This window comes from Hypomesus transpacificus, chromosome 3 (assembly GCF_021917145.1).
Source record: "Hypomesus transpacificus isolate Combined female chromosome 3, fHypTra1, whole genome shotgun sequence".
Taxonomy (NCBI): Eukaryota; Metazoa; Chordata; class Actinopteri; order Osmeriformes; family Osmeridae; genus Hypomesus; species Hypomesus transpacificus.
In genome coordinates, this window is record NC_061062.1 from 1,591,953 (window position 1) to 1,615,760 (window position 23,808).

At 43.1% G+C, this 23,808-nt stretch overlaps 4 protein-coding genes across 6 annotated transcripts; 1 reads left to right on the forward strand and 3 right to left on the reverse strand.

Annotated features, from left to right (window-relative positions):
• Positions 1 to 482: 482 nt before the first annotated feature.
• Positions 483 to 12,507, reverse strand: flvcr2a (FLVCR heme transporter 2a). Of its 2 annotated transcripts, XM_047048851.1 has the most exons (11): positions 11,694 to 12,507; positions 9,530 to 9,671; positions 8,085 to 8,225; positions 6,632 to 6,699; positions 6,213 to 6,316; positions 4,241 to 4,351; positions 3,298 to 3,403; positions 2,975 to 3,086; positions 2,257 to 2,315; positions 1,586 to 1,703; positions 483 to 843 (listed from the first exon to the last, which is right to left on the reverse strand). In XM_047048851.1, exons 1-11 carry the CDS (start codon positions 12,285 to 12,287, stop codon positions 830 to 832), a joined length of 1,569 nt encoding a protein of 522 aa, XP_046904807.1. In that variant the 5' UTR covers positions 12,288 to 12,507; the 3' UTR covers positions 483 to 829. The 2 variants fall into 2 exon arrangements, with proteins under 2 accessions (XP_046904807.1, XP_046904798.1); XM_047048842.1 differs by having other exon boundaries at positions 483 to 1,703.
• A 625-nt stretch (positions 12,508 to 13,132) lies between these two features.
• jdp2a (Jun dimerization protein 2a) lies at positions 13,133 to 17,486 on the reverse strand. The gene is made up of 4 exons (XM_047050073.1): positions 17,279 to 17,486; positions 14,620 to 14,837; positions 14,200 to 14,304; positions 13,133 to 14,033 (listed from the first exon to the last, which is right to left on the reverse strand). Exons 1-4 carry the CDS (start codon positions 17,364 to 17,366, stop codon positions 13,848 to 13,850), a joined length of 597 nt encoding a protein of 198 aa, XP_046906029.1. The 5' UTR covers positions 17,367 to 17,486; the 3' UTR covers positions 13,133 to 13,847.
• Positions 17,487 to 17,793: 307 nt separating this feature from the next.
• On the reverse strand, positions 17,794 to 23,226 carry fosaa (v-fos FBJ murine osteosarcoma viral oncogene homolog Aa). Of its 2 annotated transcripts, XM_047049509.1 has the most exons (5): positions 23,162 to 23,226; positions 20,436 to 20,529; positions 19,538 to 19,765; positions 19,091 to 19,198; positions 17,794 to 18,999 (listed from the first exon to the last, which is right to left on the reverse strand). In XM_047049509.1, exons 3-5 carry the CDS (start codon positions 19,748 to 19,750, stop codon positions 18,328 to 18,330), a joined length of 993 nt encoding a protein of 330 aa, XP_046905465.1. In that variant the 5' UTR covers positions 19,751 to 19,765; positions 20,436 to 20,529; positions 23,162 to 23,226; the 3' UTR covers positions 17,794 to 18,327. The 2 variants fall into 2 exon arrangements, with proteins under 2 accessions (XP_046905465.1, XP_046905457.1); XM_047049501.1 differs by lacking the exon at positions 23,162 to 23,226 and having other exon boundaries at positions 20,436 to 20,905.
• LOC124487921 (transmembrane emp24 domain-containing protein 10-like) lies at positions 21,735 to 23,730 on the forward strand. The gene is made up of 5 exons (XM_047050331.1): positions 21,735 to 22,039; positions 22,315 to 22,435; positions 22,575 to 22,645; positions 22,787 to 22,913; positions 23,257 to 23,730. The coding sequence occupies exons 1-5, from the start codon at positions 21,863 to 21,865 to the stop codon at positions 23,376 to 23,378; spliced, it is 618 nt and encodes a 205-aa protein (XP_046906287.1). The 5' UTR covers positions 21,735 to 21,862; the 3' UTR covers positions 23,379 to 23,730.
• The last annotated feature ends 78 nt before the right edge of the window (positions 23,731 to 23,808 follow it).

The following is a 23,808-nucleotide window of genomic DNA, read 5'->3' on the forward strand; positions in this document are numbered from 1 at the left end:
CTATCCAAAGCACAGTACAAACAGTGCATATATCATGCATGAATTGTATTAAACATTTGTTTAAAATCCTAACACCAAAATTAAACATGTAATAAAATCAGTTTTTCAGTAACAAATACACACGTTCAGAGAATCGTACATAAAAACACCTACTTTCTTGTGCAAAATGACGAGTAAATTGTCTGTTCTTCAAGCAAATTATTTTGTGCTCCCATTCTGTTGACGTTTCTCTTTCAAATATTAATAATGTCACTAAATACAATATAATAAATACCAGTCGTATCTATAAATTAAAGCAATTTTCCCTTGGGGATCAATAAAGTGTATCAGTCAGGTGGCTGAGCGGTTAGGGAATTGGACAAATAATCAGAAGGTTGCTGGTTCGATTCTTGGCTGTGCAAAATGACGTGTCCTTGGGCAAGGTACTTCACCCTACTTGCCTTGGGGGAATGTCCCTGTACTTACTGTAAGTTGCTCTGGATAAGAGCGTCTGCTAAATGACTAAATGTATGTTTTTTTATCTCTCTCTGCAGAGCATGACTTTACTAAAAGTGCTGTTAAGGATTGTGAATTGAAGCGTTGGTGGTAGATGTCACTCCAACACCATGGTTCTTTCAAGTATTAATCTCTGACTTGGCCTTAAACTCTAATATTCCCACTTAATACCAGTGAAGTTCACATTTTAAGCACAGCTTTTCTTTGCGTGTGCGTAAGAGGTGTGTTTTTTGCATACCAAAATAAAATTGGCTCATCTCAGAGTTTTCCAGTTGGACGACCGACTTGCACCCTGATCTCTTCAAGGCTTGTGTGTGAGCCGTCTCCCTCCTGGTTAGCTACCTATTTCTGTGGAAACAAGATAAAGATAAAGACAAATCACAAACTTTTACAAAATAAGCATGGGTTGGCTAGGCAGGAACGAACAGATACTACCAAGTCAAACTTCGTTATATTGTCCTGGATGCTGTAACAGTTGCTCTGTCACCCTGGAGGACAGTCAGACAATATCATTTGATGAAAGAAATACATTTTCTGAGCAACATAAAATCCGTTAGTATCAAACCAAAGTTGCATATTTATAATTTTTCCTAACCTCCTGCAAGTTTCATGAAGAGTGATTAAATGAAGCAATAATGGTTAAATTATGCACAGTGTGTGTGAAGCAATTTGGTTTGGTTTCTACTGATCAGAAAAGTGCTTTGAACACATATTTCCTTTAAAAGCTCAGCTGTGTGTTTCATAATGTTCCCTGTAATCAGCTTGAGGCTTATCTCACTCTGCACCCAGTTCTCAGGAGAAACAGCAGGAGCCACTGACCTTTCCTACAGACTGGGAGTGGAATGCAGTGGTTTCACTGATTCAGATTAATCCCGGATAATATTTTAAAACCTCATAAAACATCTTGTTAAAGTTATCACAGAAGATTTGCACGAGTAACTTAGATTATCACAGCACAAAGTCTGATGTTTATGTTAAGACATGTTTTATTTATGTGTCAAGACCAGAGTGAGGGACAAATCAAAATAAACTATTATTGTGTTTAAGGGTTACATGACAGCACCCCTGTGTCTGTGCATGCTGGGGTTACCTAGGCAGAGCTGAGTGGGTTTAGTGATGTTATGGGTTAGGGTCAAAACCTCTCCTTCTGCAGGGTGGGACAGCCAGACCCTTGTGGCTCCGTAGTGCTGCACTGGAGAGCCTGCAGGCTGGAACAACAGCTAGGGAGTCAGACGCCTGAAGGACCTCCTCCATCATCACCCCCTTCAGGACCCTCTGCTCTCCCACCACCCGCCTTAAGAGCCAGCTAACAGCCTAGCACCTTCCTCATCCCTCCTAACCTACTGAGACACTAGCCAGACTCCATCACCAACAGTCTGAGCCTCAAAAGTGCCTTGTTAGATATAACAGTGTTAAATTAGACTTTTTAATGGGTTGAAAAAAACAGAAAGGTGTGTTTTTAGTTTTTACAAGGTTTTGCCAAGTGGAGTAAAAGGGGAAACACCAATTCTTCATTTTGAAAATAATAAGTTTATAATCATGGGAAAAAACTGTTAACGTTAGAGAAATTGTTAGTGGTGTTGAACAATTGATCAGTGTTTTTTGTAAATTATTTTTAGTTAATAAATCTCATAAATATGATCAAATATTTGCTTTAGAGGATCCAGCCGGTGGATTACCAGCCCAAAGCATACAACCCCAGCCAGGTAACCAACACACGCAGAGATCTCACCTTTGACCCCACATAACACGTGTACTCACCACCTGTGTTCCAGTCAGCTGGTTGGCCCTTTGTCTTCGCAGGTCAGACTTGATAAACACTGACAGAAACGGATAAGATGCTGTGACAATAATATCCAATGTATTGTGGCACATTGTTGATTCAGAGAGTTATAACTCACACAGCTGTGGTTGTTATACAGTTAGCACACACATTCCTTTGTGAGACCAAAAATGTTTTGTTTATCACTGACCACTAGAAGGAGCTGTGACTGCATACGGGATCTGACAGTCATGTCTCACAAACAAGTCAAGTCATGTCAGTCATGTTTAGGACTTCCCCATGATGTTTAGATATACCTTACAGTATATTATGTCACAGTGCATCACCACATCAGTCCAATGTTCACAGTGCTGTGGAGGTTTACCCCAAACCACAACACGGACATATGACGTGGCGCGGTTGGCGCCTTTTGCCAGTAGTGCGGGACGGTTAATTAATGGATGAACTTCGGAAAATGCCGCCCCCCTCTCTATGCCGCCCCCCTCTCCATGCCCGCCCCCCTCTCCATGCCTCCCCCCCTCTCCATGCCGCCCCCCTCTCCATGCCCCCCCCCCCTCTCCATGCCTCCCCCCCTCTCCATGCCGCCCCCCTCTCCATGCCCCCCCCCCCTCTCCATGCCGCCCCCCTCTTCATGCCGCCCGGCTGCCTATGTGGCCTGTAGGAAGGACCGGCCCTGGGGGTAAAGGTTGCCTGTACCTGTCATGATGCTCCCTAAGAGGAGGAAGACACCGAGGAAGATGTTGCCTGCTAGTGTCCCATAGTGGTCTATGATTGTCCCTTGACCGATCGTGAAAATCATGCCAAACACCTTGAAGGAGAAGGAGAGAACCGGTGAAACAGCTGCTGCATTCTACGTTTAATTTCATAAATGTACCTAATTTCATTTAGCCAACACGACACAAAGAGGGGGATTTGAACATGATTTGCAGCCGAACGTGCTAACCACTGAGCTAGTTTGAAACCTCAAACACACGATCATGTGACTGTGAATAACAGAGAGACGACGTGACCTGGATTACCTGCGCTGAGCCGTTGAGCAGACCTGATGAGGTGCCCTCCGACTCTGGGAATGTGAGTTCCACAGCAAACTCAAAGCCCAGAGGCAGATAACCTGTCATGAAGAATCTACAGGAAAAGGTTGAAAGGGGTCTAGGGATTATGCTTTTAGAGTCAAGTATTATTAGTATTATTAGTATTATTAGTATTATTAGTATTATTAGTATTATTAGTATTATTAGTATTATTAGTATTATTAGTATTATTAGTATTATTGACATCATTTCCAGGGATCAGGGTAAGTGGAGGAGAGGATGTGTTTATAGTTTCTGTTTCACTTTCAAAGCTTTTTCGCTCTGAGGACACATCGGGAAATAACTAGCTATGGGCACCACTAGTTTAGTATAAACAAACTTCAGTTAATTCTGGGGAGGAGGCTGTGGTGTTGTTTAGCAGAAGAGTAGAGCTGACCATGTCTACTTAAAAGGACAAGAACATGGAAACTCCATCATTTACATCACTAGAGTATAACCTTTTAGCCCTTCAGCTCAGGGAACAAATAAACCCAAGGGTACACTGGTGGCTGAGCGTTTAGGGAATCGGGCTAGTAATCTGAAGGTCACCAGTTTGATTCCCGGCCGTGCTAAATGACATTGTGTCCTTGGGCAAGGCACTTCACCCTACTTGCCTCGGGGTAATGTCCCCGTACCTACTGTAAGTTGCTCTGGATAAGAGCATCTGCTAGATGTAAATTAAAACTTTAAATACATTTAATTAATTACACCCAACAAACATCAAATACACAGTACATTTCCATGTGTGTACCGGACATTTCCATACTGAGACATCACAGTGCATGGAGTAGGCGTATGTTTACACAGACATGTATGTTTACACAGTTTACTGTGTTCTAAAGGTGGGTATTAACACAGATCGTGGTTCGTGCTGGAGCTGTACTGTACTCACCCCAGAGCCCCTGAGGTGACGAACACCACCCACAGCTGGCCCAGGTTGAGGGTGAGGGCGTAGACCACCATCCCAACCAGAGACAGAATGTAGAACGCCAAGGTGGTCTGTCTGCAGAGAGGACGGAGGTGTTAACATGACTCTTACCTCACGCTCAGATGCTTTTAGTTTACTTTGAGGCTTTTAGTTTACTTCTCGTAACACCGGTGGCTTTCTAACATGGTTGTTGCTGTGTGTGTGTGTGTGCTCTGCTCAGCACAACCGCATGACTAGCTCGGTTTCACACAGCCATTCTGAATCCTCCTGCAAAATTAATCTAATCCGATCTCACTTTTATTTGTGCTTTGCCACAAAGCACTTAAGACTCAGTCCATGACAACTTAACAACCCTCAATACAAGCCTCTTCTTTCAATGCAGCAGCCAAGTCGAGACGTGAACTGCAACGCCAAACTGTCCCTCGGTGATCAGTCAGGAACCCAACAGTGTCCAGATTTCTGGCAGTCTAAAACCTCGTCATAACTTTAGCCGTTTCTACACAAACACACTTAGGGTGGCTGAATCCCTCTGTTCAACCACGCGTGCAAGATGGATGAAGCATCGCTTCACTATGTTGTTGTTAGTTTAACCTGGTCCAGAGTCCACTTTCTCCCACACTGAATAGGATCAACAACAGACACGCAGTCTGACTGCTGTAGCCACAAATGTTGTGAATGGCATGTCAAGAATTTGAGTCATAACATTTCACTGTCACAAAAAAAAAGCTTTGTTGGAAGGTTGGTATTTAAGAATTACAGTGTCTGAATTTTCAGTTGAGTCCTCAATTTCATTACAGACCCATTTCAGAAACTTCTCCATGTGAAGTTTCCTTGTCATAACAAAAGGCAGTGGAGGTGAACCAGTGTCTGGATGTGTAGGACTGTGCTGATGCAGAAACAGGCAGCTGTTAGACCTTCTTGTCACATGGTGTCTACCAGGCTCCACATGACAAGCCCCTGGACGTCCCTGCTACAGCAGGACTGTGGCTGTCGGAGAAGAAGCCTGTCTGATGAGACACGTTCAGTTCCTCCATAACCTCAGTTTGGAGTCAACAGAATGTGGAAAACGTAAACCTCTCTGTTTAAAACGGAGGATTTTGAAGTCGTCCATGCAGAAAGCACTTCATTTAGCACCAATCTTAAACTGCGATCCATGAGTGATTAGTGAGTAATCAATGAGTGATCGGGCAACTGGTTCTGGAGGAGTGCATCCTGCGAGGCCACTTTGAGGTTAGGTGTGTTACGACCTCTACTGGGGTCAAGAGGACGCATATCTGAGCTGTATCAGCTCAGCTAAATCCCTCTATACACACCCGAGACGAAAGATTAGCTCCAAATCATGGAAGCCCATCATTTGATCAAGTCCCTCATGAAAAGAATGCATCCTTGTCTGGACACTGTATGACTATGTTTAGCCTGTGTTCTGCTCCTCTCTCCTACCAACCGTCTCTGGAGGAGGGGATCCCTCTCTGAATTGCTCCTCCTTCCATTTTTTCTCCCGTTGGGAGTTTTTCTGGGAGTTTTTCCTTGTCTTCCTTGAGGGTTTAGGTTGGTTGAGGGGCAGTTCTATGGGCGCATGTGAAGCCCTCTGTGTCATGCTTGCGTGTAAAAAGGGCTATACAAATACATTTGATTTTATTAGAATTGATCCAGGACCATGCAAGGTCCACTCCACCAAGAGGCATAGGAGACGTTGCATGAATACTTATGATTGTGAGGTATAACAGCTTCTAGTGTCATCAGTCCTGCCTTCATGCTAGTAACAGTACTAGAGGATTAGGCAACAGGATAAAGACCATTTCTGAGTTCTCCTATTGTAATATACCATCCTCATGTTTGGGCTTTCTACTCTGATGCCAGACACGGTTTCCCTGGAGTGATGGTAAATAGGTGGATCTTTCCATGTAACAGTTTGCACTCAAGACCTGTGTCTTACTTGTAGGTTTTGGTTTTGTCCAACCAGATTCCACAAATGAGGGATCCCACCATGCCAGCAACGACGATGGTCAGGCCGATTCTCCCGGCATTGATCTCTTCACCCTGTAGGACAAAGAAATGGACAGAACATGGCTTTACCATGTGGTGTAGGAGTCATCCTGAAGACCAGACACATTCACACCCCTCAGCTCTCTTATCTAGAGGGAGATACGTCACCAGACCACAGTCATCTTTTTTGTACGAAATTAGTCTTCTTTCAGGAAAGGCCCCCAAAGAAATGTACTCCACACAATTCATTACTGTCAGTCTCTTGTGGTTATCCTAGTACACTAGTCTGGCGATATTTTAAGCCTTGATACACGAAAGACGGAAATAAAGTATTCTTCTCTCCAACATTGCGTTGTTTTCTGGGCTTACAGGATAGTGCTCGATGATCATCCTGTTCAGCAGGGTGGAAACAGAGTAGAAGCAGCCCACGTTCAGACCTGCAGGAAACACAGAAACACGTCTTGAGAGTCTGTTCTCTGAGCGCTAGGCAAACAGGGAGACAGGCAGCCAGGCAGACAGGGAGACAGGCAGCCAGACAGGCAGACAGGCAGCCAGACAGGGAGACAGCTTGGGTCTATTCTGGTCAGACCTGTAGGGAGAGACGGCTGGAGATCCAGATGAGACCACCCCGTCTTTTGTTTCGTTTTTTAGATACATTTTTGGTCGCATTTCTGCCTTTATTATTTATGATAGCGATGGTGTGTTTTGGAGAGGACAGGACATGTGGGGAGAGAAAGACAGGGGATGACATGCGGTTAAGGGCCTGAGATGGATTCGAACCTCAGCCTACTGAGGATTAGTCTGGTGAGCCACCGGGTACTCCTGTGACCTCCAGTTCTGTCACTGTTGTCAGAACTGGAGGTCATACACCTTCGGTCTTCACCTGGCCTGTCAGCTGTTGTAACTTTGAATTGGGACATTTTAATTGCATGATGTTTGGAAATGATAAACCAAAGAACAGAGTTTTTGCAACCTTTCGAGCCCAGAACATGATGGGAGTTAGTGATAGTGTAAATCAGCATGTATTAGCATTTTCAGTGGATTTCCAAACAAACCCTTCTCAAACATATCAGACAAAAGATTTCCACCCAAAGATACTTTAAATACAATTGTTAAACCAATCAACTGGAAATCTGGAATACGTGGTGCCTGTAAAAATAATTATGTAAAAGATTACATTCTGGTGTACCATGGCATGGCCTCTGATTCAATCCAGCCCACATTCCACCCTTCAATACAGTATTAGCATTTTAAGGGGATTACAAAAACAAACCCTGAATGCATCACATCACGCGACTGACTTGAGGTCACACTACTACTCATTTTAGAGTACTTCAGATGAAGTGTCACATGATGCATCACCACATATCTGATAGACAACATCCTCATCCACAGATCTGGCTTCAAAACATCATGCGAGTGACCCAAGGTCGCCGTTGTATGGACTGAGAAACAGACTGCTCGAGTTAATCATCACCTAATACTACTATGACCTTTGACCCTCCAGACTTGAGGACACCGGTGCACAAGCGCCAAACCCTGCTGCTCTGAGGGACCTTTAGATGGACACATGTACAACACTTCAGATGAACTGTAGCACGTCGTATCAGATCCCGATAGACACGATTGCAATCTGTAGATCGGTCTTTCAAACCCTCAACACCTATGACTGTATCTTAACGATGTGGTGGACATGGGACATGCGTTTCAGATCACAAGCCTTTCATAGAGGGATCCTGTGGGGCTGGGTCCTGGTGGATCCAGGTAGGTCTGAGAGGTGGGTGGGTGGGTGTGGTGTGGGTGTGGTGGGCGAGGGTCTGACCGTAGCTGATGAGGAGGAGGATGAAGGGCTTGTTGGTCAGCAGTCTCCTGATGGAGGCCATGTAGGAATAATCCTCTGGTGAGACACCCCTGGCCTGGAACTGGGACTGGGTCGGGGGGAGGTCAGGCTGCTCCTGGAACACTGTTGGGCACACAAACACACGCACAGTGTCATTGGTGGAAGCTGGACTCCCGTGTGATCTCTGGTTTGGTTGAGAGTGGACAGAGAGAAGGGCTCGCCCCTGAAGGCTGAGGAGATGAGATAAACACAACCCTGAGGAGCAGGAGGGAAACGTTGGAGACAGTTTAGCCTATCAGGGCTTATCTCTCAGTTTAGCCTATCAGAGCTTATCTCTCGTTCCAGGTGCTTCTCATCAATGGTAAATAAACACGCCCCGTGTGACGTGTCCTGGCCTGGCTGGAAGACCTGGAACTGGTCTACCGTCAATCAACAAGAAGCTAAAGTCAAAGGAGTGCCCAGAGAAAAGACCATTAGGCATGTGAGTGAATCAAAAAGAGGCCATTTGAGAACCTCACGTTAACGAGTGGACTGTAGATTGTACATAAGGAAGTACTTAAACAGGATGAAAATATCACCAAAATGACAGCTCAGTAGCTACTGTATCTGCATGTCACTGACATCCCAGGTGATATTTCCCTGTTGTCAGGAGGAAATCAGAGATATAGCAGGCTCAGATAGTGAAGCAGGAACATCAACTACAATTACAGGAACAAAAAACCTTCCTTACTGGTTTATCAGGAGCCTTAATCAAACATAATTCACTCTTAAGTTTGTAGTAACTTCTCCTCTCTGTGTTCAGTTCTAAGACAAGCCAGCATCAGGTGGTCATGGCTGCAGAAAACACTTCAACATTTAAGTATTTGCTTCGGTTTGAGATCAAATCCAAAGGAAATTAATCAAATAATGGTCAAATACTGCAATGACAGTGCTGGCCCGTCCCCCTGAGAGTAAAGGGTGGTTGAGCTGTGGGCAGGAAGCATGTTCAAACTCACACTGAAGCTCAGGACTAGAGGGCCATGCCAGCTGGGTGGGGGTTTGGGGGGGGGGGGGGAGACATGCAAAACACCAGAGGGAAACACGACAACATTGGAACATTGGTGGCCCAGAGATAAACACTACTCTGTAGATGGCAACTAATGCCAACAAGCTCTTGGTGAGCCTGTTCATGAAAAACATCATGACAATGACTGTCTGTCCTTGGAGAGCACAAACAGAGTGGAGGGGAGGGGGGAAGAGAAGCAGTCAACTAGTATCATGGTGTATTTAAATACATCCTAGAGTTGTATTTAAACACGTCCTAGAGTTGTAACGAACGACTGAGGCAGGACACGGAATCATCCATGATATAGACATTTGTTTTCAGATCATGTAGCTCCTGTGTGTGTGTGTGTGTGTGTGTATGGTTAGTCTTCCTCGTGGCTTACCCATGATCACTAGGATGAAGAGAACGGTTGCCACGCCAGCGGTGATGTAGAACATGAGGCTGATGTGTCGCCCCAGCTCATTCTTATCCTCCACGTTCGGCACGAGGATGGGCGGGACCAGGAAACCGATGGCAATGCCCAACTGTGGGAGGGGCACACAAGCCATCAAGGGTTTAAGGTCAGCACCTCAGAGACACATTCATTCAACTCGCAACCACAGTGTTCACTACCTTCTAAGTAGAGAGTGATTTTATAAAAAAAGTTGAGATTTAGAAGTATACAATCAAGACTACGACTTAAAGACACCAGAAGGATCAGTGGTCTGCTTTGTTTAGAACATTTAAAAAATGGATTCCCCCCTAAAACTTTGTTGTAAGCCAATAAACTTGCGCTGTGCTCTGTTATTTAATCAAATCATAGAGTTTCGCTTTCTTGTCACTGGAAATGTGAAGGTTTGAGACCGGAGCCCGTAGGAGGAAATAGCTGTGAGAGTGGAGACAGAAACACAGCTGTATTTTATTTACAAAATAAGTGTGAGGAATAGTGGGTGGGGGTCTCAGGACAGGGGACACGTGTCGCAGCTCATACCCAGCAGGGAGAACAGTTGGGTTTCAGGAGGTGGGAAGGCACTGAGACTGGCACCCATCCTTCTCTATTAGGTGTGTGTGTGTGTGTGTGTGTGGTTGGGGTGCGGCGTGTTTGTGCGTGGGTGTTTATCATAAATGGGTACGTACTATTTCATGTTTTACCTGTTTTGTTTTGCATTTTGTTCTCCTACTCACATGCCAAGTTTCCTTGTTTGGCGAAGGCAATGAATAATCTTGAATCTATATATTCACACCAAACACATCCATGAAGCCTGGGGCCACCGAGGGGCCATGGCTCAAACCTTCTTTAAAAAGGCAACAAGTACCAGAACATGTTCAAACAAATGACAGATCTGTGGACAGTGTGGACCAGAGAAAAAGCGGTCAACAACACCAATAATCAGGTGTCAACCTCCCAAAGTTAAAGACTTCTGCTGTTGTTGGAGTCATTTCATGGCCTGACGGTCTGTGGCTGTGCCAAATCTTTCTTGCGTGTCCTGGTATTCATCACTCTCACCTTCAACCCTCTACTGTCTTGTAATGGCTGTGTCTGGTCTGCCTGCCCATGTTACAGCACTTCCTCCCTACATCTCCTAGCAACCTCTCTACATGCCTTTCACAACTGCATCGCTCCACGTGTCATTTGTTTAGATCTCAACCTGTACTTTTCGTTTTCGTACCATTGTGAGTGTTACTCATGAAGATGAGGCAGTCAGGTGCAATATGCATGACAGGAAAAAACAGTCACAAATTCAACAGATTAGCAGGCCAACCCAAAGCTGACAATCTAAGGAAGGGATGTTTTTCTTGCCGTGGTGGTACGGATGTTAAAATGAGCAACAATATTCCACAAGCCTGATAAGAAATACTTCTTCAACAAACAGACATTCGGGCAGATACACACTTTGTATCTCAGTGTTCTAATGCATAATATAGCTTACTACTTTGTGAATACGAAGTCCATTAACCACTAAGTACTGTATGCCCATCTTTTAAAATGTCAGATTTTAAAAACAAGCACAGTATGTGTTAAATGATATCTATTCACTATTCTTACCCTATCCCAACCCATATGTGTGGACTCAGTTAGTTTACAGATCATTTAAGCATCTATATACATTTGAACGTGTTTAAGTACGCAACAGACTGATCTTAATGCAATACTCTGGGACAAGGGCTTGTTTGATATGCAGTCTGGTATTACTTTGTATGATGTGTGAATTATTGATCTATTTAACATAATTTGTGTAAATTGCTGGATAACTATTATGGGTTATTTTTGGTTACTTATAGATGTTTTATGATGAACTGCAATAACGTTTTATCTTTTCTTTTCTCTTATCTAATCTAACGTGAAACCTGTGCTTAATGTGTTGCCTAATTCGTTTTTTATGATTTTTTAAATTATATTTTTAAGTGACCAATAACATCGGAAATGCTTTTTGACGTTTGTCTGTTAGAAAATTGCAACGATTACAGTTCCGTGGGCAGAAAGGTGGAATTATTTGTCTTTCACATGCCATCAGTGAATGTCCAGCCTTTCACTTACCTGTTTCTTGTGATGTGGATTGTCTCACCTGATTTCCAAATACTCCGATTGAGCAGGCAGTGGACACCTCTCCGGTTCCAAACCAAACAGATGCGATTCTGGAGGGCATTCCAAGAATAAACACTTGGGAAACAGAGCTTGCGAACTGCCCGAGTAGAGTAACCCAGAATAGCGTCGGTCTGACGCTGGCCACTTTGATCCATGTTCCAATACAATTAATACCGGTCGCAACAAGCGCTATGAAGCGCAGTCCCTTTGTATCCAAAAGCCAGGTAACAGGCAAAATTAACGGGATGTATGTCAGCATGTAGATCATAGACAACCAGTCTACGGCAAAAGAGTTCACATTGTAGAATTTCATAAAAATATTGTTTATAATTGAGTATTGGATCCATTGAAAAGCGTTGCAAAGAGAGTAAGCGCTGAAAAGTAACACTATCATCCAACGCCTTTTGTACAAGCGAATGGCAGGAACTGGAACGTCCTTGTCCGCGTTCGGAATGTCTATACATTCGATTTGTTCTGCGAGGTCATCAGATTTTGAAGGGTTATTTTTCTTCCGAAACAAACCATTTATTTTATCTGTCAAGTCAGAAGCATCAAAATCTGTGTTCTCGCTCATATTGTCACAGAGTTGCACTCTGGATGCAGTCTTCTGTAACAGTGATGAAATTATTTATTATAATGAAATATTTAGGCTATAGTGTAAAAAGACAGATCAATGGCAAAACTTAAAAACACTTTTAAATTGAATGTGGATTACTTTGCCCTAGCTCCTCATAATAACTTAATAAAAATGAATCAAATTGAAACTAAGAAGGAAGTCCACGTCCTTCAAGTACTCTCTTGATGAATCACGTAAGTTAAACACGCAGAGAAATCCTATTTATTAGCCCATACCATCACGTGATGTCCAAACTCTACCTCCACCCAATTGGAAGTTAAACCAATGATTAAGAAAACACACTCGCGAACAGTCGAAAGGTTGAATCAACCTTTGCTACTTGGATATATAATTATATGAACATTGTGTTACAAAAATGTTCCGTAGGCCTAATAGCCAATATATTACAAGGGAGTCGGCGACGTAGAAAAGGCCACATTGTCACGGCCACGGCTGTGCTGCCATTGTTTCGGTTCTGTCTGTCCCTGCCCTGGGGTTTCCCTGTGTTTGGTTTAATTGTCTTCACCCGTTTGGTTAATTGCTTAACTTCCCAAATGTGGTTATGAAATGCAGTTCAGTTTGATAAGACCTAATTTAGTGTTTATCGTAATAAAACGTCGTATGCACAGCGAATTATTGTGATATATAGTACTCCTCAATATATGATAATATATAATATTTAAATGCATGCTTGGAAATTTACGGTTTGAGTTTGGGATGCCAGTTGGATTATTTCTGGACGCTAGATGACGCTGCTACTGCGGACCTCATCAATGTACGTTTGCAATAGTAAAGAACTCGACTAGAAAAGAAACTATGCATTTATGTCTTGCAGAAATACAAACGCATCACATTTTGTTATAGCTTATATGTCAATATGATACAATATACAAAGTATAAAAATCAGAAACTGGATTGGAAGTAACAATGTAATGGGAAATAGGGAATAAAACAAGTAATGTAAACAGTCTATATGTGCATATATGACGCCTGCGCCAAAATAACAACAAAACAGTACAAACGAAATGTTCAAACAGTAGGCCAGTGGGGCATAATACAAAAGGAAAAATAATGGATATCTTAGTACACATTGGTAAAACAAAAGATAAACTTAAACACAGCCATGACTGTCTTGAGGCCTGAGAGATCTGTAACACTAACTGAGAGGCACGTTATTCATCAAGCTGCATTACATATCTATCACTATTACACTCATCTACACTGATAGTGGCTCGAGTCAAGAGGTCCAGAATGACAACAACGATGACATCAAAACCAAAAGTACTAGTTTTAACCTGCCAGCACAAAGTCCAATCTCATTGGGTCAACATCTGTCCAGGCAGGAGTGCTTGGGCTCCCTCTGGGCCAAACCCAGGCATGAAGTACTGCTAGCTGGCTGGGGCGTCACTGTAAACTGGAGGTGTGGGGACGTTCTCCTCTGAGCCCAGAGACATCACATGGCGACATCACTTGGCGACATCACTTGGTGACATCACTCGGTGACATCACTCGGCGACATCACTTGGCGTCCAGGTGCTCCAGCAGGGGGTTAGCCTCGCCGTCTGGGGTCTTGACGCTGTCGGTCCGGACGATGCACGTCGGCCGGTGGAGGTTCAGCATGACCATCAGCTGCTGCCTCTCATTCTTCAGCTCCTCGATCTGGGCTTTGAGGTCAGAGTTCATCATCTCTAGTCTTTCTGATTCCTGAGGTGGAGGACGTGGGGAAGAGAGGAAGCGAGGGAGAGAGAGATGGAGTTGGAGAGAGATGGGGGGGGTGTTAGAAAGGGTTTCTGGAAGCAAACTAGAAATGACAACCAGCATCGAGGACCCGTGAGAGGGAACCGTGTGGAACGCTGCGGAACGTTCTCACCCTTTGTAGGTACTCTGTCCTTTCCTTCTTCTTGTTACGACACCGAGCCGCGGCTACTTTGTTTTTCTCTCTCCTGCGTTTCCTCCTGTCCTCCTCCTCGTCCCACTACATCACGCAAACACACAGGTCTCGAGTCATACGCTGCCATTACAGGGGGGATTTAGATACAGCGGTCTCATTTCAACAGATTGATACAAACGGCATGCAATTAACAGTGTGAAGTTTGGACGTTTTCCAGACAGAACATTCTGTCCACAAGGCGGAGCTGTTTGTTAAGATTGTGAACACTGGTCCAAACGTCATCCCAGGGCACTCTAAATCATTGTGTCAGGGATGAAAAAGACACAGTGGCACTCTCTGGAGTATTACGTGTCGTCTTATCAGGTGAACAACAACACCAACCCTCTCCCAGTCCCTCACCTCTGTTTTGATGGTGATGGGCCTCTTCCCCAGCTTCCCCAGGAAGTGGAGGGGGGACAGCATGGCCCCTAACTCCCGAAGGTCCCCAAACTTCAGCTGGTCGGTCAGCGTGGTGGCAGAGATCCCGGCCAGGTGACCCAAGCTGGGCAGTGAGCCGGCGGTGACGGACGGATCAGGGATCTGTCCCGGCATCATGTCAGACCCAATTGAGACCGCAGCTGAGAAAAACACAAAAGGGGAAATCATATTTGAGGGTGCGGGAGGTCACTGTCCAGGAAACGGAGATTTCACAATAAAGGCACACGACAAAGGGAAGGGCTGGAATGTTGATTGTGGAGTCGTCTCCTTAGGGTCTGTTAAAGAGCTTGAAGGAGACATTTCCCAGAGTCCACCTGGTTGTCCTGGCAGGCTTCCGTCTAACGCTGGCCTGCCACAAGAGCAGAAGGCAGAGGCTGTCTCCCATTAGGCCGTTTTTATTATTTCATCCCTTTTTTTTCAGGAATGTACTGTACTGTATGTATACTCCCATTTACAGAGGTCTTGGCAAGGATCTCGTTTTCTTTTTTTTCTTTCTTTTTTTCTTATTCCTGGAGGCCAAAAGGGAGGCACACAGCCCTGCACAAAAGTAGACTCAGACACATTCCCCTTTATCCCAAGGAGAGCTGTGGCTGGCTCTTGCCAAGAAACACCCGTTGCCCATGTTTTCCTCTGGATGAGCTGCTTCTCCATGTCAGGGCAGAGGAATGTGGCTGCAGGAGAACAGCAGAATATGGCCAAGCCTGGTCCTTCACTAGAGCCCTGCTCCAGAGCCTGGTCCTTCACTAGAGCCCTGCTCCAGAGCCTGGTCCTTCACTAGAGCCCTGCTCCAGAGCCTGGTCCTTCACTAGAGCCCTGCTCCAGAGCCTCTCCTCTTGGCTTTCACACACTAGACATGGGTGGTTTTGTCTTCTTTTTTTTTTTTTTTACCAGAATTGTACGACCTTTCAGTCTTTTTAGTTTTGAGCGTAAGTTTGAACAGCTATACTTGCACGTGAGATGAAAGGAGTGAGAGAGGCAGTGACAGTGGAGAGAGACAGATCTTTCTGCAGGAGTCCGGCAAATGTTTCTCAATGAAACAATATGATAACTAAGGTTCTACCCTAAATAAGGTCCACTATTAAAAAAGAATTAAGGGAAATGGCAGCATCTCTCTTATTTCAATATTTGATGTACTAACAGGCATTTTTGGGCAACAATTCAATGCCAGGACTAATTTCAGTGAACTAACAAAACAGAAAATCTTGGTGTGTGGAGAAAGAAGTTGCCAAGTACAACAGAAACCATAACTCTACCATAGATATCAAACAAAGGACACTGCAGACCATTTTCCCTCAGACACCTACAGCACCAGACTGTGCTACACAACGCACCACAAATGACTTCACAGGGCAAACTACAGACATGATTGGAGACTACTGAACCAGGATGTGTCACTTTGTGTTTCAAGAGAACAATACTCTACACAGAATCACTCACTATGCGTGTTCGCCTTGGATGTAAACCATCCTTTCCTAAATGAGAGGTTGCTTGTGTGGGCCCAGACTGTACGGAGTTCAGCAATGACAGAGGGAATGATGAGGTGAAAAAGCAACAAGGTTTCCTTTGTTTGGGTTACACAGGGCAGCTAAGGAAAGCTGGCAGCCTGTGGGCCACTGGATCCAGGAATATCAACACTAGTATCTACACTCTCAAGTGTAATAAGTGCTGATTCTGAAATCTGGCAGAAATTGAGAACCTTGTCCTAAGAATTGTGCCAATAGTGTGTAAGATGTGAATTGAATCAATGTTTTACAAATATGGAGAGAAAAAAACACACCAACTATTAGGAAGATACACAGAGCAGAAATGTGATGGAATTTGCACGTTTTCGCACTATTTAAATGCACCACATAACTTCTTACTATAGTAAAAATAACTTTGGTATGATGACAATGATTTTTGTAGTGTATTAACTAACTAACCAAACTTAAAAAAGACCAAGTGTTTTGAAAGCAATACATCATTTTGTCACATAGTTTCATTAAATGTGCTTTGATCATGTCAGTTCAATAACTTGTTCTGATAAGAGGCCATTAAAACTTTAGGCACGGGTGTCGTCAATAACATCAGAACAAAGTCATGATGTAGAACCTTGATTAATAACGCGGTACTTTCAGTCATGAGTCAATTTCAAAGCGGAAGTTATTCTACAGTACGGCATGCTTCTTATGTAACACTTCTTTTGCAGCTTGCCACAAGATCATCTTGACTACAAAGTCAAAGATGCAAGTTAAATATCTATATATGTATATTTATATTTAGAGAATATAGTCATGAGCCAAATGTTAATGGCTCGCTTAAGTTTTGTATAAACGTATTGCAAAATTCTAGTAGTTTTCACATTGTGTAAACTATTGTAACGAGGAAAGCATGCACACAAAGGTTTTTGCAATTTTGTACACTTAATGTAGATTTGTATTTCGACTTCTAAAACCACATTTGATCAATAATGTTGTTGTAGATAAAGAGAGGATTGTGCATGTTGGCCCGAGACCCTCGAAGGCTGCTGACGGCGGTTCACAGCCCATGCGTGGCGCGCCTACATAATCAGTATTTCTCGCCAGAGAAGTAATTTACAAACCTGACTTTGATCCTAAGTGCAACAGCTGTCCTTTCCTCTGATCAGGTGAAGGTCGAGAGTAGATTTTAAAAAGTGGAAACCGTTGCATCAGCCCGTTTTAAATAGTGATCCCTATCTGGGAGGATTTGGGAATGCGGAAATTAGTTATGCCAACTAGACGTAAGCAGGGATGTAAAAAAGTACAGTCAGAAAGTGGGGAGAGAGAAGTGGGGAAGTCCAGTCCGCTCCTCCCCTAGAAACTAAAACATCCACTCTGCAGACCCATTAGCTCCGCGTAGGCTGCTGCGCATTTCAGCAGGGTCACCCCTGCAGAGATTAACCACCTGAAACATTTACAGAACGATCAACACTGATGTGCAGAACACACCCTGACCTTTAATTACTGGTACATGCTGTATTGTGAAAACTGCTATTGAAATGTAAAACGATACCAAATTCCATGGTAGGTTAATTGAATGAATATTTAATGTGGTTCATCAATAAGCAATCAATGCTTGAACTTTTTTTATTTATTCGACAAGTCAAAAATTTAAGGTAAAAAAATAAATTATCGTAAATTACATCTTGATAGATATAGCACTGGATGTTTTCATGGAAAACTCTAAACATTGTAACAATGGGTCAAATCACATTTGATGACATTGAGGTATGCAAGTACTTAACATAGATACGCATGTTTGCTTTAACACAACATTTATAGTTAGTAATACACTGTTGCCATCAAAACACAAAACCATACAGTCAATTCCACAATACATTATAGATCTAGTTTCAGACCAAACATATATTAAATCTGAAAATATCTGGAATTTCTCTGCATGCGTTTACCTCAGAATATGCTTGATCTTCATGTGTTGAATCAAAAGCCATGCTTTAGCTACATCAGAGAACCTAGAGGACGTTTTGACTTCCTCCTGAAGTCCCATAGCACATTCCATAGATGTTATCCTTGAAGCGCTTACATGATAACACTATTGCATCGACGTCCGGTATCATATCTGACAAACAGCCACCATTGGAACTGTAATCTTTAATAATTTTTCTTTACATTATAAGGCTAAGAGAGTTGGCGAGTTGAGGATATCGACATTAGATTCGCCTTTGCCGGCTCCACTTTTACAACCATCAAACCCTTCTGCTAGAGAGTCCAGCTCAGGACAGGCAAACGTAAACACAGACAGGTAGCTACTACAGGTTGGCGTGGAGGTCACGACCGGGGTGCTCAAAGGCTCCAGATCGCTGGACACGGACTTGTACAGGGTTTCCCAGTCTGAAACTCCCAGGGAGCTGCTCAAGTCAATGTCTGGGACGGATCGGGCGGTCTCAGTGGGTGTTCTCCCTCCCAGGCCAGGTAACAGGTTGTCCAGTAGCCCCTCCTTAATGTCTAAAGAAGGTTCTAGGTCACAGATGTTCACTTCAGCACTGGCACACAACAAGATGTTGGAGTTCCCAGAGATGGCTGTGGTTGGATCGTTAGGGATGTCCATTTCCTGGAGCGAGGGGGCTTCCTGGAGACTGTCCTCAGGCAGTTTGTCTTCCTCCGGGCTGGGAGGTAGATCAGAGGAACCGCTGGTGTCTGGGAAAATCAAGTCCAGCTCCTCTGCCATTTGACAGACTGGTTTATGTGTGGCGAGGACAAATTCAAGCCTCTCTTTCTCCTTCAGCAGATCGGCTATTTCTGTTTGCAGCGTGGATCTTTCTTCTTCTAGCTTGTCAGTCTCCTGTGGTGAGACCCAAAGTTAACCACATGAAATGTAATCGATGTAAGATTCCTGATCACAGATTCAAACGATCAGATCGTTTCTAACTTACAGCTTGCAGTGTATCGGTGAGCTCCCTCCTCCTGTTGCGACACTTCGCCGCAGCCATTTTATTCCTCTCTCTCCTTACCCTCTTCTTCTCTTCCTCCTCATGAGAGAGCTGTGGGGTTCAGAGAGAGGAGGCACTTATTACATCGATGAATAATCTCCCACTCCGGATCTGCCTTACTAAATTCACCCTCCGAAGAATGGTAAAAAACATCATTCTCTGCAGTGCGTCTAAAAATAGATCATTGTTGCAGACTCGGTGTGACCTGAATATAAATGGACTGCCCGAGGTATAGGCATGCAGCCAGTACAGTATCTAGCAAAACATGCTCCTCATAAAAATTCTTATTGCTTGACATGTTAACACAAATCTTTCTCTTACATTTAATGTTCAACATAGCATAAATAAGGCTGACCCCCCCCCCCCCCCCCAAAATAAGCTTCAACCCACCTGCTCTGCTTTCCCCTTTCTGCCAGTGTTTTTTCCCTTACAACAGCCTGCTTTGGGTGTTGCCTGGTAAGAGCGCAGCGCTTCATTGGCTTGCTTGCTACCCAGAGATGGGGAGACAGATGTTATTATGGTCGGCTGGACCATCCACTGCAAATCTGGGGTAGAGGAAATTGCAGTAACAGTGGGAACAAACGGACTGTTTGATGTGTCCATGTCTGGGCAGAGGTCCTGCAAAGTGACATGTTATCAGTTACAGACACGTCACTTATGAGAAAAAATAGCTAAATCATTTTGAACTACAGCCATAAAACGTTTTTTTTTTTTTTAAGAATGTCATTATGAATAATAATTTCCAAAATAATAACATAAATGACTATCACAAACTGATAATATTACTTATGAAGCTGTTTGTGTATCCACAATACAATTTTCTTAAAATATTTCCAGCCATCTTAAAATAGTCTCCTCCGGATCAATATTTGACTTTATCATTGTTACTGACGTCAACACTGACGCAGAGATGCTGTGGAGTCTCCTCAATGGATTTATTTTTCTCAATGAAAAATCATCACACGCTTTAATTTGGGCACAATATTTCAAAATACAGTGTTTGTTCTCTCATACTGCTGATTGGTTATCTAACAGCTGGATTCTGCTTTGGCAGAGATAGGTTTTAGGATTTTAATTAACCAATCATTTTATGGAAATGTTTACCCCCACCCAATTGATAACATCCTCGAGAGAAAAAGAAGCGAACAAAGACTATGCTTCTTAATTTTCAGTTTTAAGTTTCATTCACATTATAATGCACATTTACATTTGATACATACGAAAGTGCAATAATAGTTGATATTAATATCGTTGACTGTTACTTGTTACTTCATTGATTTATTCATACCTTTGCACTGCTCTCTGGCGGTGAAGCAGATGAGCTCGTGTTTTCCTGCGTCTTAAGACAGTGGGTCGGGCTCTCCCCGACAGGAGATTCTGTGCTGGTGCGAGACATTGAATCAGCGTCGGAATTTAAATTGTTGGGAAACATGTCTTGCCAAAATCTTGTCTCATGCGTTCAAAAATTGAAAGACGACCCACTCCAGGTTTATACCTGGTTACTGGTAAGCCTCGTGAGCAAGCCCCTCCTTTTATAGTCTGCCAGTACTTTATGAATGAACTAAGACTGTACCATCTAAGGAGGGGAGTCACTTAAACAATGAAAAGAACATCCTCTACATTTCCGATAAACATCTCATCTGCTAAATTAAATCTATTCTTACAAGTAATTGCCCCTAATCCCCAAAGCTTGAACCGTAGGCTATAGTATGATTTGCCTGTTTGGTATGAAGCAGTCTATGAAAAATAGCCTATATGAAAAATCCGAAGGATTATTTGTGCTCCCTTCAGAAGATCATATTTTGGTGATTTTAAATGTGTTTGATATGAATATGTTGTCCACAATAAATATCAGTTACTTCAATAGCCTGATGTAGAATATTGTCATTGCAAGGATTTTTTGTTGTTGTTGCAGCATGCATGTGTATACCTATACCATAGACTGTATGTAGATTATGTAGGCCTATGTAGTCTATACTGTAAGGTGGACACACTATCAAAGAGGATAGAAGCTGACGTTGTATGTTTAGAACTATTTAGAACAGGACGAAATCCATATAAGGACCCATGACGTTCTAGGATTCCTTTCCCTGTATGACATAAAGATTGTAAAGAAATGTTGCTTATGTAGCCTATGTATGAATCTAAAGAATAAAATACAATATTTTCCAAAGAAACACATTCACATAGCCTATATTTTTGGGTAGCCTACTTACTAACATCGGACAGATTTATTTCGATATGGTGAGGAACATGTAAACCATTTCATTCGAATGGGTGCAGGCCTTTTTTTGGAGTTATAGAATAATATGACCCCAATTCTGAACCAGATGTAGGCATACGATTTGAGGTACATACATAGCTCTATATCTAACCATATTACACACTGCACTGTGTACTGTGTTTAGTATCCGTTGGATTGTTTGACGAAATGTATGTTTCAGAGACTACAATTTCAACGCAGAGTTGTTGTTTTGTGCCAACCTTGGTCATATCAGGCAACAGAGATAAGCTCCGCACCGGATGTATCTCCTCTGGAACTCAAACAGCCGGATCGTAGAAACAGTTTTTTAGTTGTGAGGGAAACGAGGTTAGAAGAGAAAGGGTCGTGGCGTAATCACGTGACTTATCCCGGAAGAGAGTAGCACCACCAGACAAGCTGCTTTTGACAGCCGCATCTTTAGCATATACATATATTCTGGTGACAAGACAGATATGTCTAGATTTTTTGTGTTGTTTTTTGTATTTATCCTGATTGATTTTTCCTTTTCAATCACGTTCTTTTTGCCATCAAATCTTCGAAAATGTTTGCGGGAAGAGATTCACAAAGACGTGCTCGTCACAGGCGAATACGAAGTTAGCGAACAACCGACTGCTAAAACCAATCTGAAGGTAACACGTCGCAAGTTAGCCTATTCAATTCGACATGATGCTAATTAGGTGTACCCTTCTTTTTGACCAAGAAAGTGGTTTGCAACATGTTCTACCTTTTATAAATCGAAATTAAATCGGCGATCTCTATCTACATTTTCTCCAGCGAGGCAGCCTAAGATTTATCTTAATAAGATTCTCTTTGGCCCTTATTCTCTCACAGCTGTCAGAAATTAGAAGGATATCTGTAGTTTGTAAATCATTCAAATGCACTGCTTCTTTTGTGTCTTGCACAGATTACGGATTCATCAGGTCACACATTATATTCCAAGGAGGATGCTTCGAAAGGGAAGTTTGCCTTTACAACGGAAGACTATGACATGTTTGAAGTTTGCTTTGAAAGTAAATCCCCCATGGGTGAGTACCGAGTAGCCTACATGTAAATAATAATTGTCTGTAATTGTCAAGAGTAGCCTAGGATCGGATCATATTTGGTGAGACTGAAAAGGACAGGACTGAATACATGTTTGTCGTGTTTTTATCCTCGGTTACACAGGCACGAGAGCCCCAGACCAGCAGGTTGATCTCGACATGAAACATGGTGTGGAGGCTAAAAACTATGAGGAGGTAAATGACTTGCACTTGCACTGACGCAGGACATTCAAATGGTTAATTTTTACAATTATGTTAATAGATCAGCAGCTGCACCTGAGTTGTGTTCTGGTTGGTAACGTTTCTTAACGTCCGCTGCTCTTATCGTTGGCTCAGATTGCTAAAGTGGAGAAGCTGAAGCCGCTGGAGGTGGAGCTAAGACGTCTGGAAGACCTGTCGGAGTCCATCGTTAATGACTTTGCCTACATGAAGAAGCGCGAGGAGGAGATGAGGGACACGAACGGTGAGTGCTGAACGATGAACGTTGAGTCAAGCCCATTACCCTCAGCATCAGTGATGGCACGAGGACAATGAGAGTCTGCTGTATTGGCGGCACATGGAGGATCAACTGTATATTAGTCAGGCTGTGATAATGCGTTTCACTATCTGTGTGTGTGTGTGTGTGTAGTATCTCATGAGAATTTCTCTCTGATCGAGCAGCATGTTAGGGGGTTCCTTCAGTATGTGTCAGATTGCTGGTGCAACACCTACCTCCAAACAGATTTGGACTTGTTTCTGTCTTTTGATTGAGGACCGCTGTTAATCTCATGGCTAAAAAAAATGTGTTCCCCCTTCAACTGTTCCAGAATCCACCAACACACGGGTGCTCTACTTCAGCATCTTCTCCATGTGCTGCCTGATTGGCCTGGCCACGTGGCAGGTCTTCTACCTGAGAAGATTCTTCAAGGCAAAGAAGCTTATTGAGTAAAAGCCAGACAGTATATGAAGCTTGTTCTAAGATGGATTCATTCACAAGAATTGGAAGTCAACCGTAGAGTTTGTAAAACGTTTAGGTTTGGAGAATTGTAGTGTCCTCCTTCAAGATTTTTTTATGACTGGTTTCGAATACAAATGACACTGTTACAAATTAGGATATCGTTTGGCTACTGCTTGAGGTCAATTCAATAGTTTATAAACATTTATAAAATCTTATGTTGGGTTAAATAACAATACATATTTAAATGTCTCCAATTTACAAATAGCAGCGATGTACAATGACAGCGATGCCCCGTGGATGTCAGGAACATGACATGTTTTTGAATAAAAAAACTCCACTTTTCTCTCCACTGTCATTTCTGTGGCCTATTTAGAATTGTATTTTTGAGATGAGGGTGTTTACATATTGATCAAGACATGGT